Source organism: Rhea americana, unplaced genomic scaffold (genome assembly GCF_003343005.1).
Source record: "Rhea americana isolate MKP2758 unplaced genomic scaffold, rheAme1 scaffold_26, whole genome shotgun sequence".
Taxonomy (NCBI): domain Eukaryota; kingdom Metazoa; phylum Chordata; class Aves; order Rheiformes; family Rheidae; genus Rhea; species Rhea americana.
In genome coordinates this window covers 3038258-3063019 of record NW_028186379.1, presented here as the reverse complement: position 1 = coordinate 3063019, position 24762 = coordinate 3038258, and the positions used below count along the sequence as shown (strand labels likewise).

At 35.9% G+C, this 24762-nt stretch overlaps 1 protein-coding gene across 1 annotated transcript in view; it reads left to right on the top strand.

Moving 5' to 3' along the window:
- PLCL2 (phospholipase C like 2) overlaps positions 1 to 19621 on the top strand; it is a 102035-nt gene extending 82414 nt beyond the window's left edge. The window contains exons 6-7 of the mRNA XM_085307507.1: positions 10150 to 10259; positions 18561 to 19621. Of these exons, the coding sequence (XP_085163633.1) occupies positions 10150 to 10259; positions 18561 to 18740 (290 nt within the window). The 3' untranslated portion in view covers positions 18741 to 19621. The remainder of the gene's footprint in view (positions 1 to 10149; positions 10260 to 18560) is intronic.
- Positions 19622 to 24762: the final 5141 nt, after the last annotated feature.

Genomic DNA, 24762 nt, shown 5'->3' with positions numbered 1-24762 from the left:
TCATCTGTTTTACCTCATTTTTGGAACTGTTGCCCTTTAGGAAAGATTGCTTTCTACTAGCTCGCATAGATTCCAATTAGCTTATATGTGTCTAGTCTTCCTGAGTCTTACAACCGTAGTTTACATAAAGTACAGCTGGGTCAAAGACTCCTGTCTTTAAGAATTTAATGATACCCATGCTAAATGTATCCTTACACTCCCTGTAAGGATATCTCCACTTTTTCCTCTTTATATATCAAGACTGAGCACTTTTACTATTCCTGTGTTTGCTCATTTGGTAGCAAGTTTCCACTGCCTGATAGATTGTCAGCTATCATCATGCTTTTTATCATGTTGTCCTACATGTTCCCTGTAAACATCCACAAGGATACTTCATTTGAATTGATTTTTAAAAATCTCCCACAACAAATGTCATCTTAGCTAGATTGACACATGTCCTCCTACTACCTTAACCAAAATAACTTTCTTTACTTCCTTGTGGAGGAGTGGGAGTACCCCACTCTATCCATCTGTTCTCTTTTTTTCTTATGTGTAGATTAAAAGGTTTTGGAGCTGGGATTGTCTTGTTTATTCTGTCTGTACAGTGACAAAAAGCACCAGTGTCTTAGTTTATTAAATGATGCAGATAGTAAAAGACAAAAATGAGTAAACCTACTTGYATGGCTTCTCCAAAGCATTCTGTAAGCAGTGTCAGATACAGTTTCAAAAAAGGGATCAGCCACACAATCTGGATGCAGACAGAGACCAACATAGTGCACACTATCCACCACAGCTATCCACGGTCCAGCTACACACAAAAAAATTACGATAATGGCCACACAAGCACTGGAACCATTTTCRTAGCTGAAAAATATAGTAATAAAAATTTTGCTCAAATAGCTGTATCTCTCAGTTCTCCAGTGTTACTACTTGATGCCTTTCAGCAAAATTATACAAAGCTTTTGCTTTTATTATTTATTTCTGTTATAATCTAAATTGGTTTTAGACTTAGGGTACACCAAAACAAAGCATATAATGTGCAGGCAAAATAATATGTTATATGTTTTGTACAAATTGGACAATTCATTAATAGAATAAAAGAAATTAATTTAATTGAATCAGGAGGAACCATTTTGATTAGATATGTAGGCACACAATTGACTTCTGTTTAGATGGTGATAAAGAATGACTAGATCAGTTCCCAACACTTTTGTAGTTAAGCCTGACCTAAAAGAGAATTCACAGTGTCTATTGTCTGGGTACTGTGAGAGTTTCTACAGGTCCAGCAGAATTTGTTTTCCATGTCTTCTGAAGTACTGGCTTTCATCAATGAGTCTTGACCCYTGACTAGAAGCCACTACATTAAACTGTTGCTTCATATGTAAGAGTAGTAAAGAAATGTTGCTTTACACACTACAATTGGAATTCATAACCGAGCAATATTGAATGTCTTCAACTGCATCAATAGGCCACACTGACTTTCAAGTTAAATCTTAGAATCAGATCTTTTAGTGTATTTATCCTGAGGTTTGCTGTTAAAAGTAAACAAGGTACAATACTTACCAACATCACAAAAACTCCAGCATCACCTATCACTAAAATAGCAATTTTAGGCCCCTCTGAGTTTGTCTCAGTTCTTCTAAGATACTTTACCCTACTTTCTCCTTATTCCCACTTTTCCTATACCAGCTATCAAATTGTTTTAACTCCTTTCTTCATACTTGTGCATACAAGCACAGCATCCCACTAAAGGTCTATTAGCCTGATAACCAGTCCCTGATCGTTAAGGAAAAGTGTGAATAAAGAGCAAACTCATGTCAATCCTTTTCTTTGTGTGTCTTCCAACTTACTTTCTGTGTTCTGTCCTTTATTTTTACCTGTTTTTTGTCCTCTTTTATCCTTTGTACTCTGTTTTTCTTACATTTTCTTCCTGTTTGTCTTTCTGCCCCAAGCTGTTCTCCCACTGWGCTTCTGAATTTTTCAGTCCTTCCTCTTTTTTCTTACACTCTTACACTATTTCTTCTATTAAGCATTTCCAAATACAGCTCCACAGCAGCTCATGCTATGCTGTGGTTGCATGCACACCCCAGTTCTACATTCTGTCTTGTGCCTTGAATATTCATAAAACCATCTTCTACCTTRGGAAAAAAAAGTGACCTACTGGACTTAGGTAGCGTTTGAATAGACCACTAGTCTCTTTTTTTTATGCTCAAGTCTCTCTCTATTACAGTCTCCAGTCGTGTAGTATTTGTTCAYGTATTGCTTCTCATGGCTCACAGTAATAATGGATGGTCTTGATTTTTCTATGAATCTGGTACATCTTGCAACTTGCAGAGGTTGATGATTGCTAGGATACATTTCCCATACTTTCCTAGATGGTTTTGATGATCTCACTTCCTGCGTCCAGCTTCCTCTTCCTGTCTTTTAGTTTCTGATCCAAAATAGTCTGATTAAGAAATCAAATAATTTGAGCTGCTACTATTCAAAAGTACATTAATGAGAACAGATTGAAATGCATATATCATTTCTCTCAGGGAGATATGTGTACTGTCATTCTTTTCTATCTTAGATAAATATATCTCACCATTATTTTCACAATTCAGATAGTCATCTGTTGAACTTCCAGCACGTGCTAGCCTTGTGACTATGAAGATGCAACAGAATAGGCTGTAGCATATGCTTATAGTTAAAATACCTTCTAAGAGAGTGGACTTCGCATTCTGTTTGTTAACACGTCTAAAGCCAATGCTGCCCTTCTTCACATACTAGCACTCTTCAGTGATAGCTACATTAAACTTCATTTATAAGTTTATTTTGCCGTATAGATGTATCTTTTAATGCTGAACTTGCAAGATCCTAGACRGCAAACACTTGTTACTAACGCAGACTTCTGTATCGCTCTCCTGAGTCTACCCCTTCACATAAGGCTGTTTCTTCCTACTGTTCAGAATACGGTGTATTCTTTAACATATTCTGTGTCAGAATGTAGTTGTATGAGACTAAGACTCTTACTTTTAAATAGTCTTTGGTATAGAAATATCTGCTTAATTAACTATGATATTATTTTGTAGTTCATATTTTAGCAGTTTTCTTCTACCTGCTAAAATGATTTAAGAGGCAAGGTGAATTATATCCCTTGTGATATATAGAAGTACATGAAAAAAAGAGAGATACAAGAGTGCACAAATACATCAGACACTTTATGTGCTGAGGTCTGTTCAAGGGCTACATTGTTATCCTAACTACAATCTAATCCAAGATAGTAGGAAAGAATGAGGTTTCCTTTTATTCTCCYGTCAGGCTATCTGTATTACATGTGACAATGCAACAAGTACAAGAGCTGCTGACTAAGTTTAACAGTTCAAACACATCCATAGTTGGAAGTAAGAAAAAGAAGAATTAACGGAAGTGTTATGATCAGTGTGGTCAAAAGGCAAATTTTGTAATGTATTTGGTAAGGTATTTTGTTAGTTAAAGTGCTGTACTTAAAAAGATGGACAAGCTTTCAATTATAAATTCCCCTTTTCACATCTTAAAGAACAACAACAAATTAAAGTTAAATGCAGGTTGGGGAAATGACTCTGGGTTTAGCTTAGTTGTGTTAATGAAACAACATGAAAGGAAAAGGTAGCCAGCTTCTGTAGAACAGCAAGTGATACTAAGGAAAGAAAAAGTAACATTTCTGTGGGACAGAAAGAGATAGTAATTACTATTGCCAGTAAAACAATGTGGGCTTAGCAGGAACTGAAGAGTGGGAGAAATTATAATGTGCCAAAAATCAACGTCTTTATTAAGTGTGTGTCTTCTAGCATTCAATAAAATCAGATTTTTTTTTCTTAGATTTATTAGTCTCCCCTGAGGATCAGGGTTGATAAGTAAAAGATGGAAACAGTAGTCTGTGGAAAAAATATTCTCCCTGCTCTTAACTCTGTGTTTCAGTTCTTTATTAACAACATTAATTCATTCTGGTACRTGGTGGCAGTTTAACTTCACCTGTATTTAGAAATGTCTGTCTGTCTCCTTAGAGGAGTGTCCTTGTGGATGAAAGTATTTGCAGATCAGGAATAAGATACTATGAGTCATCTTTTCCTAGAAAATGTGTTAGTATCTGAAGGTCTCGTTTCTGTGYACTTTGTAGGATTACTTTTTGTGGGGGTACACAAAAAGTGTTGGTCTGTAGTTTCTGTTTGTTTTGTAATTTGATATATGTTCTGTTGGCTTTGGTATCTAGAAGRCTAATGTTTTTGTAGGAGTGCTCTTGAAAGTGTTGGAGGAAGGTGAAGCATGTTCTTCTTTGGAAGTAACTGAGTTTGATTAAATTGAGTCTGGATGTTCAGGTGCCCTTTTTGTAACTTCCTAACAGCATATATTTGGTTCTTCAGCTATTTTGAATCCTTTCTGGCAGTGACTTCTGAAGTGACTTCAAGAATCTGGCAGAGATTCTTGAAGCAGAAATGTAGCACACTCAGAATGTGCAAAGAAATTATAATTCTGTAGATACGACCTAAATGTTTGGGGGGACCTCATTGTGAAGTAGGTATTTGCAAGTACTTGAGGTTCTAAGCCTTGTTCCTGTTATGACTCAGTTTTTGCAGGTGATAGTGATACTTAGATAATACAGAGGTGRATTAAAAATTTATTAAAGTTTATTTTAAATATTTATATGGAGGATTTGTGTTCTTACACARTGCTTTGTGTACAAGCAAAATATGTGAAGGATTTACAGGCATATTGTTTTCTGTTGCATCTCTAATAAGAACACATTTGATTTATTGTATATGTGATACGGTARCCAGACTATTTTCCAGATCACCTTTCACACAAACTTCATTTTACAAAGAAATTATTTTTGATGTTTTAGTACCTGAGTGTTTAAAGAATATTATATGAAAGAAGAATATTAAGAAACATAATCAGTTCTATTAAAAAAAAAAAAAAAAACTCTTTCACAAAGATACGAGCAAAAAAAACAGACATGATGTTGCCACTACAAAACCAATNGAGCAAGTGTAACAGACATGATGTTGCCACTACAAAACCAATGTATCCAATGCACAGGACAGTAATAAAATGCATTTTCTTTGCTCTAGCATGTCAAGTATCAGCAAAAAAATAACATGCATTTTACAAGTTCGTATGTGTGTGAAAGTTATGAAAGCTTTTGTATCTTCTGAATGTATTTGTGATAGTTAAAATATTAATGCAGAGTTCAGGACCATAAAATAAACCTAAAATTATAATCTGACAGTTATTCTGACAAGTGATGACTCAAAATTCTTTTCAGCTAGTCAAGATTGTTGAAGTGCCCTGTGTAGTTTCTTATTTAAGAAAGAGATTCTGCTTTTAAATTGTATCATAACAGTAGGACACTCTAGCATGTAAACTGTCATATCCATTCTTGTTTAATTTAGTTGGCAGAGCTCAGCTTTCTGTCTAGTCCRTCAGAATATGCTGGGCATAAGTTATGTAAGTTCGTGGTCTGCCAGGTAATATTATTTATAAGATGCATCCGCTTTTGCAGTTGGTGAGGATTTATATGGCTACTGAAACACAGAACTGGAAGGTCGTGAAGTCTTCTCCTAGATACTATTTTTGTAAAGTGATCACATCAAACTCTATTTTAAAATGAATATGAGTTTTTGAGTGGAGTCATTTTCTTCTCTTCAAGACTGCTTACAGAACAACATCTACAGTGATGTAAATTGTGCATAAATTCTCATTTTATTGATTGACATGCATACTAATTGGTTATTATACTAACATTGCCCCATAGCTTAAATGACTCTGCTTTCCCAAGGTGTTACCTGACTGGTATATTTACAGAGAACAATTGCCCTTTTTTTGGTTTTCTTTTCACTAATTAACTAAGCAAATCTTTATTAGTCTCCTCAGATGAAATAAGCTTCATATTGCTTTCATCATCTTTATAGCACTTCTCTTTTCCTTATGGTATTTGAATTTATTGAAAATGGGTGAACGGGGTTGTACAAAAAGTTTCAGAAAGGCATCTTGAATGATAAGTTATTTCCAGGAGGTATAAAGAAGTGTTAGAGCTATCTAATACATCCTAGGGCTTCAGGGTTTTATGAGAGAGAGAAAGACAGAGAGAGACAGGGAGACAGAGACAGACTTGGACTTCATGAAAATAAAAGTAAAYTAATCGGCATTCACCCGGGAACTAGAAAATGATTCAGCATTCACTGGGGAAAATAATTATTTGGCAGTATTGAAGGATTAGTTGTAAAAATACTTTTAAATGCTGTGGAGAGAAAGATACACCAAGAAATCTTTGATTATGAGTGGAAAAAGTGATTAGAGGCTTTCTGTTCAGTTTTAAAGCCTGCTCTTGAATCATGCCTTTGCTACTGTGTTTTGTTTTGTCATATTAATTAGAATATGTTTACACAACATGTTCTAATAGTTGGGGTGAATGAATCACTGAAAAGCTGCCCTCCAGTATGAAAGACTTGGACCAGAGCATAAAAGATGGGAGTCATTTTATTTTACAAACACSTAGGAAATTGAATGGCTTTTGTCAACTAGCCCTTACTTATACTGGAATAGGAGGTTACCATACCAGCTGTATTACTGCAGCTTATACAGACTATGTGCCCTGATATTTCCACAAGAAGAAACTAAGAAGTGAATCAAGTAACCACATTTCAAACCCCATGGTACTATCACAGACAGTAGAGTTACCACAGTTAGAAAAGTTAGCATTTGTGAGGGAAACTGCAGCAATGACCATACATGGATTTCGAACAATATGAAGTAAACTTGGTTGTTCAAGGTGGAGTAGGTCAAAGCATCTTAATTTACAAATTGGACTGAGTTCCATTGATTAACAGTACTCAAATGACAATTTTTAAATCACTAATCAGTAGTAACCTGTTTGGTTGAAATAATGTTAATACATCTCAAAATCATATAATCCCTTTAGTGGTTGTGCTGAAAATTATTTTCAACGATGAAACAAATGGGATGGTTTAAATTCTAGTCTTTCTACTGCACTAATTAATGRAATTAATTCTAATAGTACAATTGGTAACTATGTGAATCAGACCACAATGTGAAAGTTTAATGGACAACGTGGTTGTTCTTCATGAGCTATTCAGAAAGACTAGTATCTCACCTATTGATGATTTTTACACAGTTACGTGTTATAAAGACTTCTACTCAGTAAATCTGCATAGCAGAATCACAGAAGGGTTGAGSTTGGAAGGCATTTCTGGAGATCATCTAGTCCAGCACCCCTGCTCAAGCAGGGTCACCTAGAGCACATTACCCAGGACCCTATCCAGATGGCTTTTGAATATCTCCAAGGAAGGAGACTCCACAGCCTCTCTGGGCAACCTCTCCCATTGCTCAGTTACCTTCACAGTAAAGCTGTTCTTCTTCGTGTTCAGAGAACACGTGTTTCATTTCACACATACGTGTTTCAGTTTGTGCCTGTTGTCTCTTGTCCTTTTGGAGGGCACCACTGAGAAGAGTTTGGCTCCATCCTATTTACACCCCACCTTCAGATATTTAAATAGATTGATAAGATCTCCCCTCATCCTTCACTTCTCTAGGCTGAAGAGTCCTCGCTCTCTCAGCCTTTCCTCATATGAGAGATGCTCCAGTCCCCTAATCATCTTAGTATCCCTCTGTTGGATTCTCTCCAGTAGCTCCATGTCTCTCTCATACTGGGGAACCCAGTACTGGACACAGATATGGTCTCACTAAAGCTGAGGAGAGGAGGATCACCTCCCTCCACCTTCTGGCTATGTTCTTCCTAAAGCAACCCAGGATACTATTGGCCTTCTTGGCCACAARGGCATATTGCTGGCTTATGGTCAGCCTGCAGTCCATCAGGACCCCCAGGTCCTTCTCCATAGGGCTGCTTTCCAGTAAGTCACCCCCCAGCATGYATTGKTGTATGTGGTTATTCCTCCCTAGGTGAAGGGCTTTGCACTTCCCTTTGTTGAAYTTCACGAGATTCCTCTCTGCCCATCTCTGCAGCCTGTCAAGGTCCCGCTGAATAGCATCACAGCCRTCTGGTGTATCAGACAGTCCTCTCAGTTTTGTATCATCAGCAGACTTCCTTAGGAGTCTGTCCCTTCATTCAGGTCATTGATGAGTAAGTTGAACAAGACTGGACCCAATATTCACCCTTGGGGGATACCACTTGCTACAGGCCTTCAGCTGGACTTTGCTCCACTGCTCAGGTATTCAGCATATAAAAAAGAGCTCTTCTGGCCAGCAGAATAGGCTGTCACCATGGTCTTCATGTTTAAATATCTAGTTACATTGTGTACGTAAAAATAGTCTGAAATTTGCAAAACAGTGAACTTCGTATTGATCATGCAGACCCTCAGCATTCAGTTCCAGATCATTATTGATCATTAGTGCCTGTGAGTTAGGATTTGAAGGGGAATATTTATAAACATGGAGATGAGGTTAGTAGATCTTTACTGCTGTTCTTTAAATGTATTGCCTGTGCTCTTGTCTAGCTCCATTCCCATTTGTTTTTGAATGTACTAGTGCTGAGAAGGTGATTACAAGTGCCTCTGCTGCTCACCTGTATATTTTCTCTGTACCTTGCAAATTTATTTGTTTTGCTGAGGTTCTAAATACAGAWCTCTAAAAATTATTGGTATAGTTTGAGAACTGCTGGTACGGATTAGAAAATTTGTATTTTGATGGTGTCTCTAGAAATGCAAGGTTGTGAATATGGATCTATGCATCTTTCTGTGGGGGTTTATTTTACATGATGAGTGGAAAATAGATACTTGGAAACAATGATGGATGAATGAACTTCAATTTTTCACTTGCTTAGAGTTCTGGTTTTGGGAAATATAATGCAAATGGTTTAGCTGAGTCTAGTTTGTTTAGAGACTCAGTCAGACCTATAGAGAAATGTTTTGAAATAAAAATGATACAGTAGTTTAATTCAGCAAAAATATTTGCGTTTTCTATTCTTGCAGTCAAATTAAAAGTGTAAGAAAACTAAAAAGAACAATCTTGTCTTTAAAATGAACTTATGAATAACTTTTTATTTTACATATTTGTTTATTTATATATATATAATTACATATATGTGCGTATATGTGAGATTACAAAGAAAATAGGTACTATAATTTCTTTAAAAGCCTACTCTAATTTAGGATTGACAGTCAACACAAATTCATATTTTTATTCCATGGTAATTAATTCTGTGTAAATTTTGAAGCACATATACTCACTAGGCAGATAGAAGATCTGAAGAAACAATTATAATTACAATTTATAACAAAGCTGTAACTTGGTTTTAACTTCATAGATGTACGTCACACCCTACTTGCCAAATTTTGCCCTCAGKATACCCATTTATGTTTGTACTGATGGAGATCTTTGGAGCACAATTTAATGTATAATTCCATAGGAGAGTTGCTCTAATTCATTTTGGGTGTTGTATGTATCCAGGGAAGGATACCTTACTTCCCCAGTATGAAGGAAACTATGTTCCAGTTTTATGAGATTTTCAATAGCAGCAAGGAATGCAAATTGTTCTTAAAGTTAAATGTGCAGTTCACTGGATGCATCTGCTGCTCTGGTCACACTGTTCATTGTTTAGATCAGAATAATCTGGATTTTGCAGCAKCTTTTTTGGTTTAGAGATTGTCGGCCACAGGCTATTTGGACACTGTAGCTTACATGGGCATAGTAGAGTGTGCTTGACTGTTAGTTGGACAATTGTGGGATAAATTTAGTGCGTATAATAGCAAGGCACAAAATAAATTTGTCAAAATATATTTCATGAAATTACTGCTTCTATTCTGTAGCAACTCACAAAAGCCCTTTATGTACAGTGCAACAAATACAATTTTTCATATAGTCGATATTTTCAATATTTTTGTATAGTAAAAATTTTCTTGCAACATCTTTGTACAACAATGACCCAACAGGTACTTCAGCGTAGACTTCAATGTAGAGACACCTATGTGTATTGGCATGTTATATAACTTTACATTACTAGATCAGATATATTTGTGCTTGAAGAATAAAATACCTGAAGCTTTTTTACTGCCCTTTGATATACTCTATTACAAGTTTTTTATCCATACCTTATTAGTTTCAAGTCACTAACTCTGTGATCACAAAAATGCATTAAAAGAAAGAGATACTATGTTCCTCTTTTACTCTCCACAGCAATGGAGTTTCATGAAAACCTGCACAATATAGGAGCAAGAGAAGGCTTAAAAGAAAGAAAACTGCAAAAATCAGTAGAAAGTTTTACGTGGAATATTACAATTTTAAAGGTAATGTTTTTTCCTTTGGTTAGCTATTAYATTTTTCCWTTCATAACTGACATTTTGATGTTGTTACCGGTCATTTTTGTGTGTCATAGTTCAACTAAATTTCTTTACTTTTAAGATCATCGTAAGTTTAGTTTATATACCTTGAAAACAAAGCCAACTGTCAATGTACATTTTTTTGTCTTTTGTATCATTGGAGGGTGCATTTCATTTGGCTTTTATCGCTGACATTTTCTTTCTATAACCTTTTGACTTAAACAGCATCCACCATAATCTTGAGTATATGGCTAAAACAATGAGTATTGATTTCTGTGAAGTTACAAGGGCTTGGAGGGAGCTATACCACTGTTTAAATGCTATTTTGTGATTCGAAAGGGAGCAAGACTATTAAGGTTGCATAAATAGGAWAAAAAGGAGACTGTTGCTGTTGTAGTCGATGATGGATGATAATTAATGATACATACGAGATATGTTAATATTCCAGACTGAAAGAATAGAGTATATTTGAGAGGAGATTCTCTCTGTGTTTTGTCAGGCGCACTTGCTTATTTTTTGATGCAACGTGAAGTGATATAGTATAGAAAAGCTTTCAACTATAGACCTTCAGCAAACTAGAGTACAGAATGGTTTTTAGATCTGTCATTTATGGTCTTTCATCTCAGTAGAGTACATTAGCATTTTTAAAGTTAGCAAAATTGTCTTCCTTAATTTATTCCCTTGACAGTATCCTTCTAGCCCAAATTTTTCAAGTTTTGTGTTTGCATCTGCTAATGAGTTCTCTCTCACTTAATCAGGTATTTCATCGCTATATTAAACTTTAAAATCTGTTTTAATTATAAAGATAACTCTTAGTTCTCTCTCACATTTTTAAAATTTTTATTTCTCTTAAGTATTGAAAATAAAATGACCTGTCACCTCTGCTTGCAGTGGCCCACTATAGAAGAGCATTAATATAGAGATGTTCTTCCTGCTTTTCAAGTAACATTGAACTGTTAAGCTCTTTGTTGTGTTACTTGGTGTTCCAGTTCTCCATGTGTTAGACTACACAAATCCAATGCAGAAGAGAAGCAAAAAGAGGTTAAATTTGTTTCAGTGTGTACAGGTAATAAATTCTAAAAATGATTTTGCAAGTTCTGATTAAAGATAGAAGGATCAGGCTATCACTTTTCCTCTACTAGAGCAGAATTTCCTGAAAACAATATACAGAATGAGTCAAACACCAATTCCTATACTACTTAGGAGATAAAAGAGAACAGAGTCAGTTCGATGGGTCTGGGCAATACCAAGGAAGTAAATTATTATCCATTCTTTAATTTTCTGTCAAAGGTATCAGATATCAATTTGGATAGTCAAATCTATTTTAATGCTGCCTGTAACAGCACTAACTTAGCTTTCATCTCTTCTTTCCATTCAGAGCATGTGGGTTGGTGAAGGGGAAGGTTTGCGGTTGATGAGCAACTGAAATGTGGAATCATGATTTCTGCATAAACTGTGAATCAGAGAACCCACATGGTAGATCTGATTCCTTGGAGCMCTGAAGAGTTTTGTACATATCCTTACAAATAGTATGATTAAGAAGTTAGAAGACATTTTTGAATAGATTAATGGAAAAATCTTTTCAACATTGGCTTTTTTTTTTCTTTATTTTTTTAACTTCCAAATTTTCTTTCCACCCGTTGCAGGAAGGTACAATTTGTTCCATGGTTGTTATCTTACCAAAAAACCCAGATACCTAGTCAGCCTGTTGTCCAAACTGTAATAGGAAGTGTTACTACAGGAAGTTCACATATGTAGTTACATCTTTAAGGTTCTTTACAAATATTACATTTGACCTAGGCATTTATTSTTATTTGCATTTAGATGTATAGCAAGTGAGAAGCCATATGAGGCTCTTAATTATAGAATTTAACTGGTTTCAGAAACTTCAAACTTCAAAAATAAGTAACCCTAGTGCTCTTGCTATAGTACTTTCAAATGGGTCATTCAAAAGGGTGATCTATAAAAGAAGCTTCAGAAGTAAATCCAACTGTAAATGGAAAAAAATAAAAATAACAAGGGAAGTGAGGGAAGTACCTAAAGACTTGAATACAAAATCTGTGCCATTTTTTTCTTGTAGATACAGATTACTGAATATGAAAACAAAATTAAACTTATTCAGAATAAGCTGAGGCATGTTTTCTTCTATTTAGAGAATATTTTGAACCCAGAAAAAAGGAGTTAGCAAGGAATAGCTAAATTCACATATTTTATGTGGAAATTTTGGTGGTATTGTTGACCAGGTGTATGAAATAGTTCTGTTCAGCTATCAAGCTATTGAAATATTGTGGATCCTAGTAACGAGAATGTAAAATTACTAAATGTATCATTTAGTTAATTGTCCGGGAAGTCCATAGTATTGGTGACCATAGAGAACTCATCAATTGTTAACCCAATGCATCCTGAAAACTGTATTAGATTATTAAATTTTTTTAGTCCTAATTTAAAGATATCAAGGATAACTTCAAAAGTGTATTTTGTTTATCATCTTCGTAGCCCTTAGAATGGATGCAAATGATTTAGAGCAAGACAGACTTTATTATTCTGCTGTTTTTATTTTGTTTTAATATTTTTTAACTTTGAAATGGTAAGTCTTATTTTCCATGGTTTTATAGAAATACTATATGGGAATTCCTATCTGGAGGAAAAATCCTGCAGTCATAGTTTCAATCTGTTATTACCTTTTTTCCCATTTCAATTTTTCCAGCTCTCTGAAAAGTATATGAGGAATGGAAAGTAAAAGCCCATGTTCTTTTAGTGTAAAAATTGAGGAGGACATGAAAAGCTATGTCACCTTAGGAATTTCTTTTATTCAGTTGTATTCCTTGCCTGTTCCAAATTAATTTCCCTCTTGAGTAGCGCAATAAGCAGACTTTGTTTTGTAGCCTCAAATTTCACTATTCAGCAAGCAAGACAACTGAGCAGCAAACATGCTCAAGGACCATGCTTAGATGGGTTTAACTTTGTATTATTTTTGTAATTAGGAATAATATTTTACATGATCTTTTTGCTATAGTTTAGGAATTGCTGTGTAACTCTGAACATTACCACATCATTCTGCATGAGCACCAGCCTCAGCTCCCTCACAGAGGAATTGTAGAATGCTCATGTGGTGTGGCTGATGTATTTTCCAAACCAATTAAATTGCATTTCACCCTCAAGGTACACATTGATTTTTTTTTTTTAATTTGGACATTTGGGTTAGAGCTGATGCAATGGGAAGTTCGATAAAATAGAAAAATTGACAGCTTAATTCTAGAGGAATAGTTGTTAGAACTATTTAATATTTAATGTTTATTAAAATATATATGTATATGTGGTATGTATGTGTATTAGTATTCTGCATGATTTTATCCTTCCTAATCTGTAGCCATATGGTCAAATATATCATTAATATGTCTGAATTCAGCTATTCTAAACATGTAGAGAGAGTTTGATATAAGTACTTTGAATGGTCTTCTAAATGGTGCATTGTGTGTGTAGGAAGATAAGACTCCTGATTCAAGCATTTGTTAGGAGCATAAATTCAGCTATGACTTGTTAGACATTAAGATGTGTATTAGACAACATGAATTACTTTTTACGCTATAGACATCCCAAACCGYGCAATTCTTTGCATCTGTTATCTGTAGTGACAGTGGTCATGCATCTGCAGTATCATTACACACGTATTTATAGTTAGAACATTCAAGATACTTACCGAGATGCAACTTCTTAAATACATTTTTTGAGAAATCATGTAAATGTTATGGACCAAATCTACAAGTAGATTAAGACAGCACTGCATTATGTGCCTTCATAAAACCCCTGGTCGCTTCTGCTTGGTCCTGTAGGTACTTATAAGATCTCCCATATCCCAGTTTAATTTGAATATATAAACCTAGTGGTGTCCTGATGTTGCCAGAGTGGATGGGATTTTGGCTTCTAATTAAACTGAGTTTTAGAAATTAAGAAGTTAAGTCCTTTATGACTGATTCTGTAAATAGAGCAAGTCAGCTGGGCAAGGAGCACTGCAGTTTGCCCCATTGTACCCAGTAGCCCATTGTTTAGAGAAATGTTTCCAGAAATGGGCAATACTGGATTCTTACTTTCCCTGATATGAGCTTTGGGCTCCCAGAAACAGAGAAGAGGCCCAGTCACTAGTGACAGAGTTTCCTGGGAGTTTTTTGGGGGCTTGCTCATGCAGTTATTTCAGAAGTCAACTGTACGGTTTTACTTCAACATTCACACTCTCCCTGGAAAACCTGWAACCAAAAATCAAGAGTGAGTATGTATCAGAAGAAAAGGTACCTGTAATGAGAGATTTTAGTTTGTTGCTATGTCAGATCAGCTCTCACATGATACCTTGTTTCATGGACTTGAGAACTGATAGGAGCCATTTTGGTTTTGTTTTTAATTATACCTTTCAGGATATAAAAATGCTGCCTCTTAGCTTAAAGCTTCAAAGCAAAATGTGGCTTTCCTTGTTGATTAAAAAAAAATCTCAAAAAACAGAGTAACTGAAGCAACTAATATGAGAACAGAAATGCATGAAAGATATTGAATTGGACTTCCACATTAATCCACATCCTTTTGGGGTTATGCTTTTGAAAAGCTTATGAATGAATATCAGTTTTGTTCTTTGATGTTCTTTATAGTCTTTGCCACATCTGCCTACAAAATATTTTGGTACATTTAGTTCATTTTGTGAAAGATATAAACATCAATATGCAAAATAGGTGTTAATGTTATACAGTACTCAATTCTGTAACCTTTTCCATTAGTGAATTTTAAGTATTGTGAAATAAAAGTAGCAGGGATTGCAGTGTGCTGCCGTGAGGACAGCGCTGTCAGTGCTGTTCAGTTGTGATAAGCAAAGTCTGCRTTGTTCCCACTCCCACATGTTCTTTGTCACAAACTGCCTGTTATCCACCAGACATGGGAGGAAATTCTCGTTTTGTGACGTATTTTCCAGAGGGCACTCAATTTGAAGAATGAAATTTGTTTATATTTTGACTTACCTGGAAAGGTGAAAGGTGAAAGGCCCTACCATATGGCCAGAAAAACTATATGGATTTGGTTTTGCAGCTGCTGCAAACTCAAGGATTGAGTCATCTCTATGGGCCAGCTTGCTTTTGGTCTAGCTGAGAGCTGCTTTGTTTCTTGGAATGTAATTTTTCTTGTACTTCTGTATGATGAATCTGCTTGACTAGAATTTGAGCCATTGGCAGGTTCATTGTATTGGCTTTACAATACAGAATTTCAGAGTGAGTAATGGCCATTTGGGGCTGGAAAGAAGGTGAAAAGCCTTCTTCTCAGAAGAAGCTCATGGAGTTGAGAGATTCCTGTGTTCCAGTTTGTAATCGACTGACTTTACTATTAACTTTCTTTTTGAATCAAACACCTACTGCTAAAATCACTATTCCACAAAGCTACTAAATGCTTAGGGTATGAAGAATTGAAACTAAATCTTGAGAGCCCTTGGGCAAGGGACATCTGATCTATAACCAGAAAGGTCTTTGAGTTCTTACAATGGAGGGTTTAGAGCAATCTTTTTCACATCTGGATCACTTTTTAATAATTTCTGTCTTTCAGATGCTTGATATTACATTTTAACTCTGTTCACTATGTCTACAACTACACGCATTTTGAACTTCTTTTCTGATGTAAGGCTTCATGAAGGTACACCAACAGCTAGGAACGTTATATCAATTGCACAGATCTCTCACTTGAGCTAGTGCAATATTTGATAGCTGTGGTTGGCTCTTGTTTTCTTCTCTCTGGCTCAAGACACACCAGTGGGTATTGATAACACTGTTTCACAAATGTTTTTTTAGAGTTGAGAGGTATTCGGAAATCAATTGTGTCATCCTAAGTTTTGGAGAAAAGAATCTAGTGGACACATACTCATCTTTTTATCTCACCCTAATCTAAACTTGATCCTACTTGTCCAACTTTCTCTCATCGGAACGTCTCTTATCCATAATACTCGAACTCCTTGCCCCAGACCTACTCCTGCCTATCCAGAGCATTTTCCCTGTGCATTCTGCAGTCTTCTTCCTATTGTGCTTTTATTTTCCTCTCTCACCAGCTCTTGGTCTCATCACCAAGTTGTCTCACTCTTTTTGAGTTGTTAGTCCTTCTACCTGCCTACCGTTTTCAGTCCTCTTCCTACATTGTGTTTCTGTCCATGCTGGAGCTGTCAAGGGATGAAGAATGTTTGAGAATKAAATCCTGAGTGATTGTAATAATGGTGTGATTTTTGTTTATTAAAGGCTCACAGGTTTGATCCACAACTGTGGCTTCCTTAAGTCARTTGAATTGCAAGTGGCTACCCAAAGTGGGAATGAAGGGAAGAGTGGAAGGATGTTTTAAAAAATTGTGACAGCATTTTCCTGTCTTTGTGCTGAGAACTGAATGAACCATATGGTTGGTTAAATAACAATATTAAACAGTAATAATAATAAAGTCTGACAGTGACAAAAATTCTACATAGGAAATTTCAGCGTGAGTGGCTGAAGTTTGGCAAACATCTAAGCAACTTTGATTTTTCTTTAATGAGATGTTTTAGACAACCTTCTTAATGGCTTACTGTGACCAGCACTGTCTATAATGAACAATTTGATTAAAATTCCAAAACTATATTCTACTAATCCGTGTAATATAGAACTTGAGTTAGAAACAGGTGCACACCTTGATATGACTCACTCAGTCTCCTGGAGCATTTTAAATTAGCTTTTAGTTGTTTGGTAATTTGAGAAAAATTTGTTTTTTTTAAAAAAAAAAAAGCTCCAGTTTTCTTTAGAAGATGAAAAATGTTATTGAAGCTTGTGCTACAATTGGTGAGCTTCTAGTTTTTTTCCCCCGTAGTCAGAAAAAACACTTCAGCAACTGTACTTTAGGGTAGGGGTTGGTGATTTGATTTCTTTGGAAAAAAATCCGATGTTTGTTTTCAATTTGTGTGTCTCAAACAAGTAGTTCTGCTCACTTCATAAGGCAGTATTTTTATTCTGAGTTGCTGAGGAAGTGAGACTGAAGTATYACAATGTGAGTGCACATGTTTTTTTGTCTGATTGATTGCCATTCTACCTCTTCTCTTTTATTTTTGAAATCTAAAGGTAAAGCTGGATTTCCACCTCATTTGACAGAGGAAGAGAGGCGTCACAGCTGTTATGTCTCTACAAGAAACATCATCTCTTTAAGGGAAAGGTCTAAATTTTAGGAGCTAAAATTTACCTGTGAAAAATGCAAAGACCCCAGTTAGAGGAAAAGATGCAGTCAGTGTTTATACCTTACTGGATTCCATAAGAACGGAGAGTCTCAAAGGAGTCAAAGCCCAGCATCTGAGCTTTCTTGACTCTTCTCCACCCCATCAGTTGGGAATGGCAGTGTTTAAGATATGCTATATTTGAAGCATCTTCTGTTTTTCTGTAATCCACAAAGTAATTTTCCTTTGAGAGTACAGACAATACAATCACTTTTGCCCTTGCAGCCTTTCTGCAAGTGTTTGTGAGCTTTTCTATGTTAGCTGGTAAGACATGCACACTCCCCACATGTTACAGGCTTGTTCATTCCCTGGGCCACTGCGTATGGGCAGGTAGGCGGTTAATGACTGCAGTAAAGGTTGTCCTCAGACTGCTAATGAAAGTTTTTGCYGTTAGAGGGCTTTAATCGATAGGAAGAGATGGAACTGCTAATAATGCAGTACAGAGACAAATCACCTACTCTGGGACARTGTGGCTTTACTTAACACTTAATTACTGTAAAGAGTAAGTTTGTAAGTGAYGAGGGGTGTTTCAGAACTGCAAGCGATCCTTGAAGTCCTTGTCATCCCTACCCTTTGTACATGTTGCTTCCTGGCCTTTTCATATTTCATGTTGTGACAACCATTGATTCTTTCCCATGCTACTATTGAATGAATCAAATTGCTAGGAAAAAATCTTAAAGAACAAAAAAACCCCCCTCAAAACAGAGTCTAATGGCTCCCTTAAGGATAAAAATTAGCCTTCACAAATTTCTCCATGCATAAACATATGTAGTCACCGTGGGTTAAAATTACAGCACAGATTTCTTGTTGAAAGTTATTGGGTAGAAATAATCCCTCTTTGTTTGTTTGTCTAAACAGTTGGCTCCAGGATAAGCAAGGACTTTGGTTCCTATTAACTAAAAGTAATCCAGTTTTGATTTTTTTGAGCAGAACACCTGTACCATTAGTCTGAAACAAGCAAAAGGAAGAAGATAAAAAAAGAGAGAGAGAATCTCATTGTGTTCTGTTTTATTTTCTTACAGGGACAAGCTGATCTTCTCAAATATGCTAAAAATGAAGCATTGGAGAACCTAAAACAAATCCATTATGCCACTCTTTCATGTGGACTCAATAAGCCGGGCACTGAAAATGCAGAAATCTCAAAGCCCCGTCGAAGCCTTGAGGTCATTCCTGAAAAAGCAGGTGATGAAAATGGAGAATGAGAGATTGCTGTTCTCATTATTATGGAGTTTATAACTCTGTGACCAATTGTAGCTGCACAGGACATTTGCTTTGCACTTACTGTTGGAAAATTTTGGGAATTTTTAAAGCACAACTGGAGAAGCTAATTACAATCTATTGAAACTGTGAATGTATGTAGCAATTCTGCTTGTGAAGGCATTGTGTAACATGGAAATTACGTTATTGGCCAAAACATAGTATATATGTAAAAGATACTGTAATTCAGTAATAGCGTGCTGAAAAGTTCATTGTAATGCCATGAGTAAATGAACATCTTGTTGATGATCTATATCTAGAGGGAAATCAGTTCACAGAATTTGACAAAATACCTTGATTTTCAAAGTAATTAGCTGTGCAGTTCCTTTGTTTCTACATGCAATTCAGGAATTGTGCTAGTGAGGTGTATTATTTACACGTAACTTTGGAAAATCAGGTCCAAAAAGTAGAATCGACATGTTTAACCCCGTATGTAATTCAGCCGCTCAGATTTGGTTTGAAGTGGTATTGATTTTGTTGTCGAGCCATAAATTAAAATGAGAATGTAATTAGACAGTGATCACTGATTTCAGTGCACTATAGGAGAGCCATTATGTAAAAGGAAAATGTGCAATCACTCTGGTAGCCTATGTCAGAAGAAGATACATACCTGTTTTGCCTAAGATCTTCTGCAAATGTGTGTAGATAATGTGACCAAACTGCAAGCAAAATGTTGTAAATAGTTTTTCATTTTGTGAAGTGCTCACATTAGAAAAAGTTTTATGAGATTGCTCCCAGACAAGTAAAGCTTTTAACTAAATTTTAACTTTTTTATTTTTCAAGTATTTTCTTCTCTATGGAATAGATAATATCTCAATAAGCAGNCTATTCTGGTTCTGTTTGTTTTTGTTTTCTGACAACATTAGATAATGGTATCGTAGCTAATATGCTCGTCGTAAAAATGACTATACCAACCTAAAGTGTTCTCTTACTGTTTCTGAATTAACAATGAAATGGACTATATCATTACACAAGCTAATAAATTTGAAGAAAAACAAACAAAATCATACAGAGATCAAAATGCAGTTTTTGTTCAGCTGTGGGAAAAGAGGGAGATGATGATGTCTGTTGAAAAGCATTGTTTTACTTAGAGTTCTTCAAGACATGCATTGTTTTTTTTTTTTCTTTTACTGATTGAAGACCTTTTTTCTGCATTCAGATTATGTATATAAAGTCCTGTAAAAGTGAACAGAACTCTACYGAAGAACATCAATATACTTGTGTTTAATTTGAATTGATAGAGACGTAAATATCTTCTAGTCCTTATAAAATTAAAGAAAAAAAAAGATGAAAACAGTTTGCATGCCGAATGTCACAATTGAACCTGCATTTTTTAATGTCAAACTGAATGAGTTGTAACTGCTTTTAAGCAGTTTAGGAGGTGCTAAGTGCTTTTAGAGTCCAATGACAGATCATGCACCTCAATATTGTGATTCTACCAGGGAAAGCTGCTGCTGTGTGTCATACAAAATTAAGCATTTAAGCTGTGGTAAACACCTAAAACCATTGCTTTTTGAACAGTCCTACTCTATGTTGTCAGCTGGGAGTTTTCTGATTCCCCATGAAGTTGTGGGAACCAGTGTTGTATTGACTGTTACTAACCGTGCTCATAGCTAGTATAAAATTAGTCTTCCRGGATCAAATGCATCCCTCAGTTGTCTGCAGGAAATTTATTGATGTTACATCAAGATTCAGCTGGGCCATAAATTTGCAAGGAAAATTTCACTTTGCTGGAAAATCCCAAACCTAGGCAGCTAGAATTTTACCACTATCTTTTTGTCTAAAAGGAAAGGTGTAGACTTTGGAAAAATTTCAGTATAATTAGCATTATACCTCAAACAGGCCTAAAAGCCAGTAAAGCTCTATTGGTAGTACTAGCCCATCAGTGTTTGTGGCATCTACAGAATGACATAGTTTATATCACAAATGAAGCACTTCCATAGAGTCTGTTCTCTTAACCAGCTTATCAAAATTAATAGATTAGGCATTCTTATTTATGTATTTCTATTTATCACATTACCTTCTTCAAAGAGATCAGGGTGCGTTGAAAGGATTAAACACTAGTTTAGTGCTTTTTTCTTTCTTTAAGGCAAAAAAAATGAGTATCATGCATGCTAGGGTTGACATTTTATATGTTCAACTCAACAGTATATGTAACTCTGTTTGCTCTTTGTTCTATTGTGTTTAAAAGGAAGTTAATACTTTTKTGAGTAATGTCCTTAGGTTGTATCTGCTTTAAAAAAAGTTAAAAATATATACATTTAACAAAGTGACTATTAAAGTACTTYTGGATTCTAATGTAATGCTGATCCCTTAAAATGGAAATCACTTTCATGCATTATTCATACCTAGTCCAAAACTATATGTGCCATAAAGCCTTAAAATGAACTCAGTCAAGCAGATACTTTGAAAGATGATACACAGCTAAAAACCCTTTAGGACGTGTATCTATTGTATGTTAAAAGAATGCACTATAAAAACATGCAAGCAAAGTATCAGATTCTGTTCTTAACTGAGTAATGATAACTTCAAAACCAAATTTATTAGCGTATTTTTCTTAGTTGTACTTTTTTAAAGAGTTCTTTGCGTCCATAGTGCCATTTATTTTTAATGATAGTCCATTTTTTGATAGTGGGGGTTTTTTTGAGGTTACATAGAAGAGCAAACACCCAAGATCTGGTGAAATATTCCAAATAAAATTAATCACAGGTTGACTTTGCAGTTCTGTTTGCCTTTGTTTTTCTAAAATGTGCTGTAATAGACTTGAACTGTTTGCACAGTTTTGAACAAAATGCAAATGACTGTTTATCAGGCTATCTTTTCTGCTTTGATTTAGCTCCATTAAGGAGTGAGTATGGTATGTACGGAGACATCAAATCTTGCTCATTTTAAAAGAAAATACTAATTGAAATAGGAAAAATGCACATAGAGATTATTAACTGTGTAGAGACTATCACTGTTTGGTTTTTTTTTTTTTTTTTTTTTGAACAGAAGGTAAAACAGTCCCTGTTTGAAAACAAAAAGCATCTCTCAGAGCTGAATTCAACTGCTGAGGTCATGGCCCTTCTGATATCAAAAGTAGTACTTCTACCTACAGGACCAGGATTTAAGCACAATTACAAAATTTCCCCTCTCACTCTAGTCTTTTGTTTCTTTACCCTCTCTTCATGTTCCTATGTTGCTGCAGCAGTGAGTATTAGGTGAGTGCCTCACCGCATAGACGTGGTGAAAGATGCTCTTATGAGTCAGACCTTTTTGCAGCTACTTCTTACATGACATGAGTATTTTTATAAAGCTCCATGGCTGGTTACCGTATTCGTTTTTTTCCGTTCAGAAGTTTAAGCACCAGAAGGAGGTGATTCAGAGTTACCAGTGTAAAAAATGGAAGTGAAATCCAATAAAAATTATATCTCTGGTCTACTAATCAAATGAACTAATCTGAATTCTCCAGTCTTGCAATTCAGAAATTTCCCATCCATTTGTATTACTTACTACTTTTCTATTGCATGAATGTTACTTTATCAGTAATACTGATTTCTTCTTGTGTTATGTATTGTTTGCTGCGCAGGTCAAGTAAATTCCTCAAGGTCCTATAMACAGTGTAATAGTTTATCAGTAAGCCTTAGCCTAACTAGTTTTAAACATGTGTCAATTAAAGGTTCAAAATGAATATACAGAGCAATATTYGCAAAAAGGGCACTAGTATAGCCATATTCATGGCACAACATACACATACATTAGCATGTGTCTCCATGAAATCGTCTTGGCCACTATATAGTTTGTTGTGCTTTGAGTTACTCTTGGAGGTTGACCTGCAGGCCATGGACTTTTATTGCCTAGAGCAAAATTCCGTAACTGATGCTCACTAGTGTGCTTCTTTTGACTTGACTGGGTGTAGGACTCTACCACTTTATCTTATTCACATCCACTCACACTGACCAATTACATTTTCTAAATGATTAGACTTAATCTTTTAATTAAACTTAATAATTTTGTTTAAAAACTAATAAATTTGTAAGTGTCCTATGACAGTATCTAGTATCTATAAATGACAGAAAAAAAGAAAACCCTCTGCAATTCTTACAAATACCCAATTATTTTTTCCTCTCAGTATTTGAGAGCAGCTGTGGGACAGTTCAGTTTGATAATTTTCCAAACTAACCTCCTTAGTTTGCTTTACTTATTACAACTTGTTTATTCTCAATAAAAAAACTCTTGAGGTTTTCTGGTTATTTCTGTTTTGGGACACTATTGAACTTCCCTTTCTGACCCCTCACTCTCTGTTCTCTGGGCGGCTGTGGAAAGAAAGGGTAGCAAAAACCAGCAAAGCGGAAAGATTAGAAATGGGACTTAGTGAAGAGCAACAGCAAGCCCTCGTAGGCAGAGGGGAGCGTCCATTGGATCAGGCTGAGCTGGAAGAGCAATTTGAGGCAGCAGTGGTGAGCAGGGGGTAGGCAGGAGTGGATGTTGTACAAAAGAAGTAGAGAATTGTAGCCCAGGATTAYGGACAACAACACCTTAGCCTGGTGCCGGTGCCATCCTGTAGGATCTCTAATGCTTCTCCAGTGGCTCTGGAAACCTTACTGCTGCCTTGTGGCAAAAATGTATGATTTCTTTCCCTGATACTATCTGTTGTGGCAAAGAGGGCAGCAATCCTGGAAGTCTGRCCGGCTGCTAATTATGAACTCTTACTTCAGCTTTCCTTGCACAGCTGCATATCCTACTTTGACATACATACTCATGCTTCTTCAGCTCCCTAGCACGTAGAAGTTGAGAGAGAAGCGCGGAAACTGGTGTATGTGTGTTGTAAGGAAAGGAGTGTTTAAGAGGTGGCGTGGGAAGGTACTATGAAAGGAGGCAGCTTGAGCTGGAGTGGGAGAAATGCAACCACATAAAGATTCAGCTGTCATAAACCGCTCGTGTTTTGTCAAGAGCAATGCCGTCTCASTAAGCCATCTGTAGTTCACAGGGGAGCTTTCTGAGTGAGCTTATGTGTTGCATTGGTTATCTGTTTTTCATGGAGATAAATATGGAGAAGCAGAGGCCTTCTCCATTGGGCACCRTGTCACCTCCATGTCACAGCATTTAACTGTGAGTTAGGAGCCACTTGGGGAGAAGGAAAACATCATGGCCGGGAAACAGAGCYTGGGAGCTCAAAGGCCTGCATCTTGTTCTCTGTCCCTCGGTTTCCTCCATCTACAGATTATTGAAAATGATACCTAATACATGTTGAAGAAACAGAAGAAACATACTGTGTAACAGGAAACAAGAATAACCCTCACACTAGCCTCCTAGGAATGAAATAAACTGACATACAAATTGAATGTCTTTAGAAGGCAGCATTTTTTTATATTTGAGTATCATGTGCATTAGGTTTCATTGGAGACTGTTTTACAAAGTATGTTGATGCCTAAATAGTTTTTCAGGGGCATGTATTCAGCAGTTATGCTCAAAGGTGTTACTAATTAGTGAAGAGGGTTTTGAAATATAAATCATGTCAGTTAATTACAATCTAAGCATGTATGTTTGGGAACCCAAGCAGGGATGAAGGAGCTAATTTTTTTACTGCCTGGTAAGAGAGTAAAAGAAGACTTTGTTACCGTCTTATAATATGGGTTTTATGCTGTAGCTCACAGCAGAACCACTTTAGACATTATTTTATTGATGAAAAAGATCTTAGAGCCATTCAGTGCTAGATCTCAATCCCTGCCCCTAATTCCAGAGTTGGTGATGTCTGTGATTTTGATATATACCTAACCAATAATGATTAAATTTCTCAACTATGAAGAGGCAACAAAATCTTCCAGTCTTTTTATTTATATAACGTGTGCCAGTCCTGATACTTGGACCTGAGAAATAAAGACAAAATTTCTCAGGATGAAGAAAYAAGGATCACGTCTTACAGCAGAGCTGTGCCGTGGGTAGGAATCTTTAATTGTCCAGATGTCCAGGGAGCTTCCAGAAGAR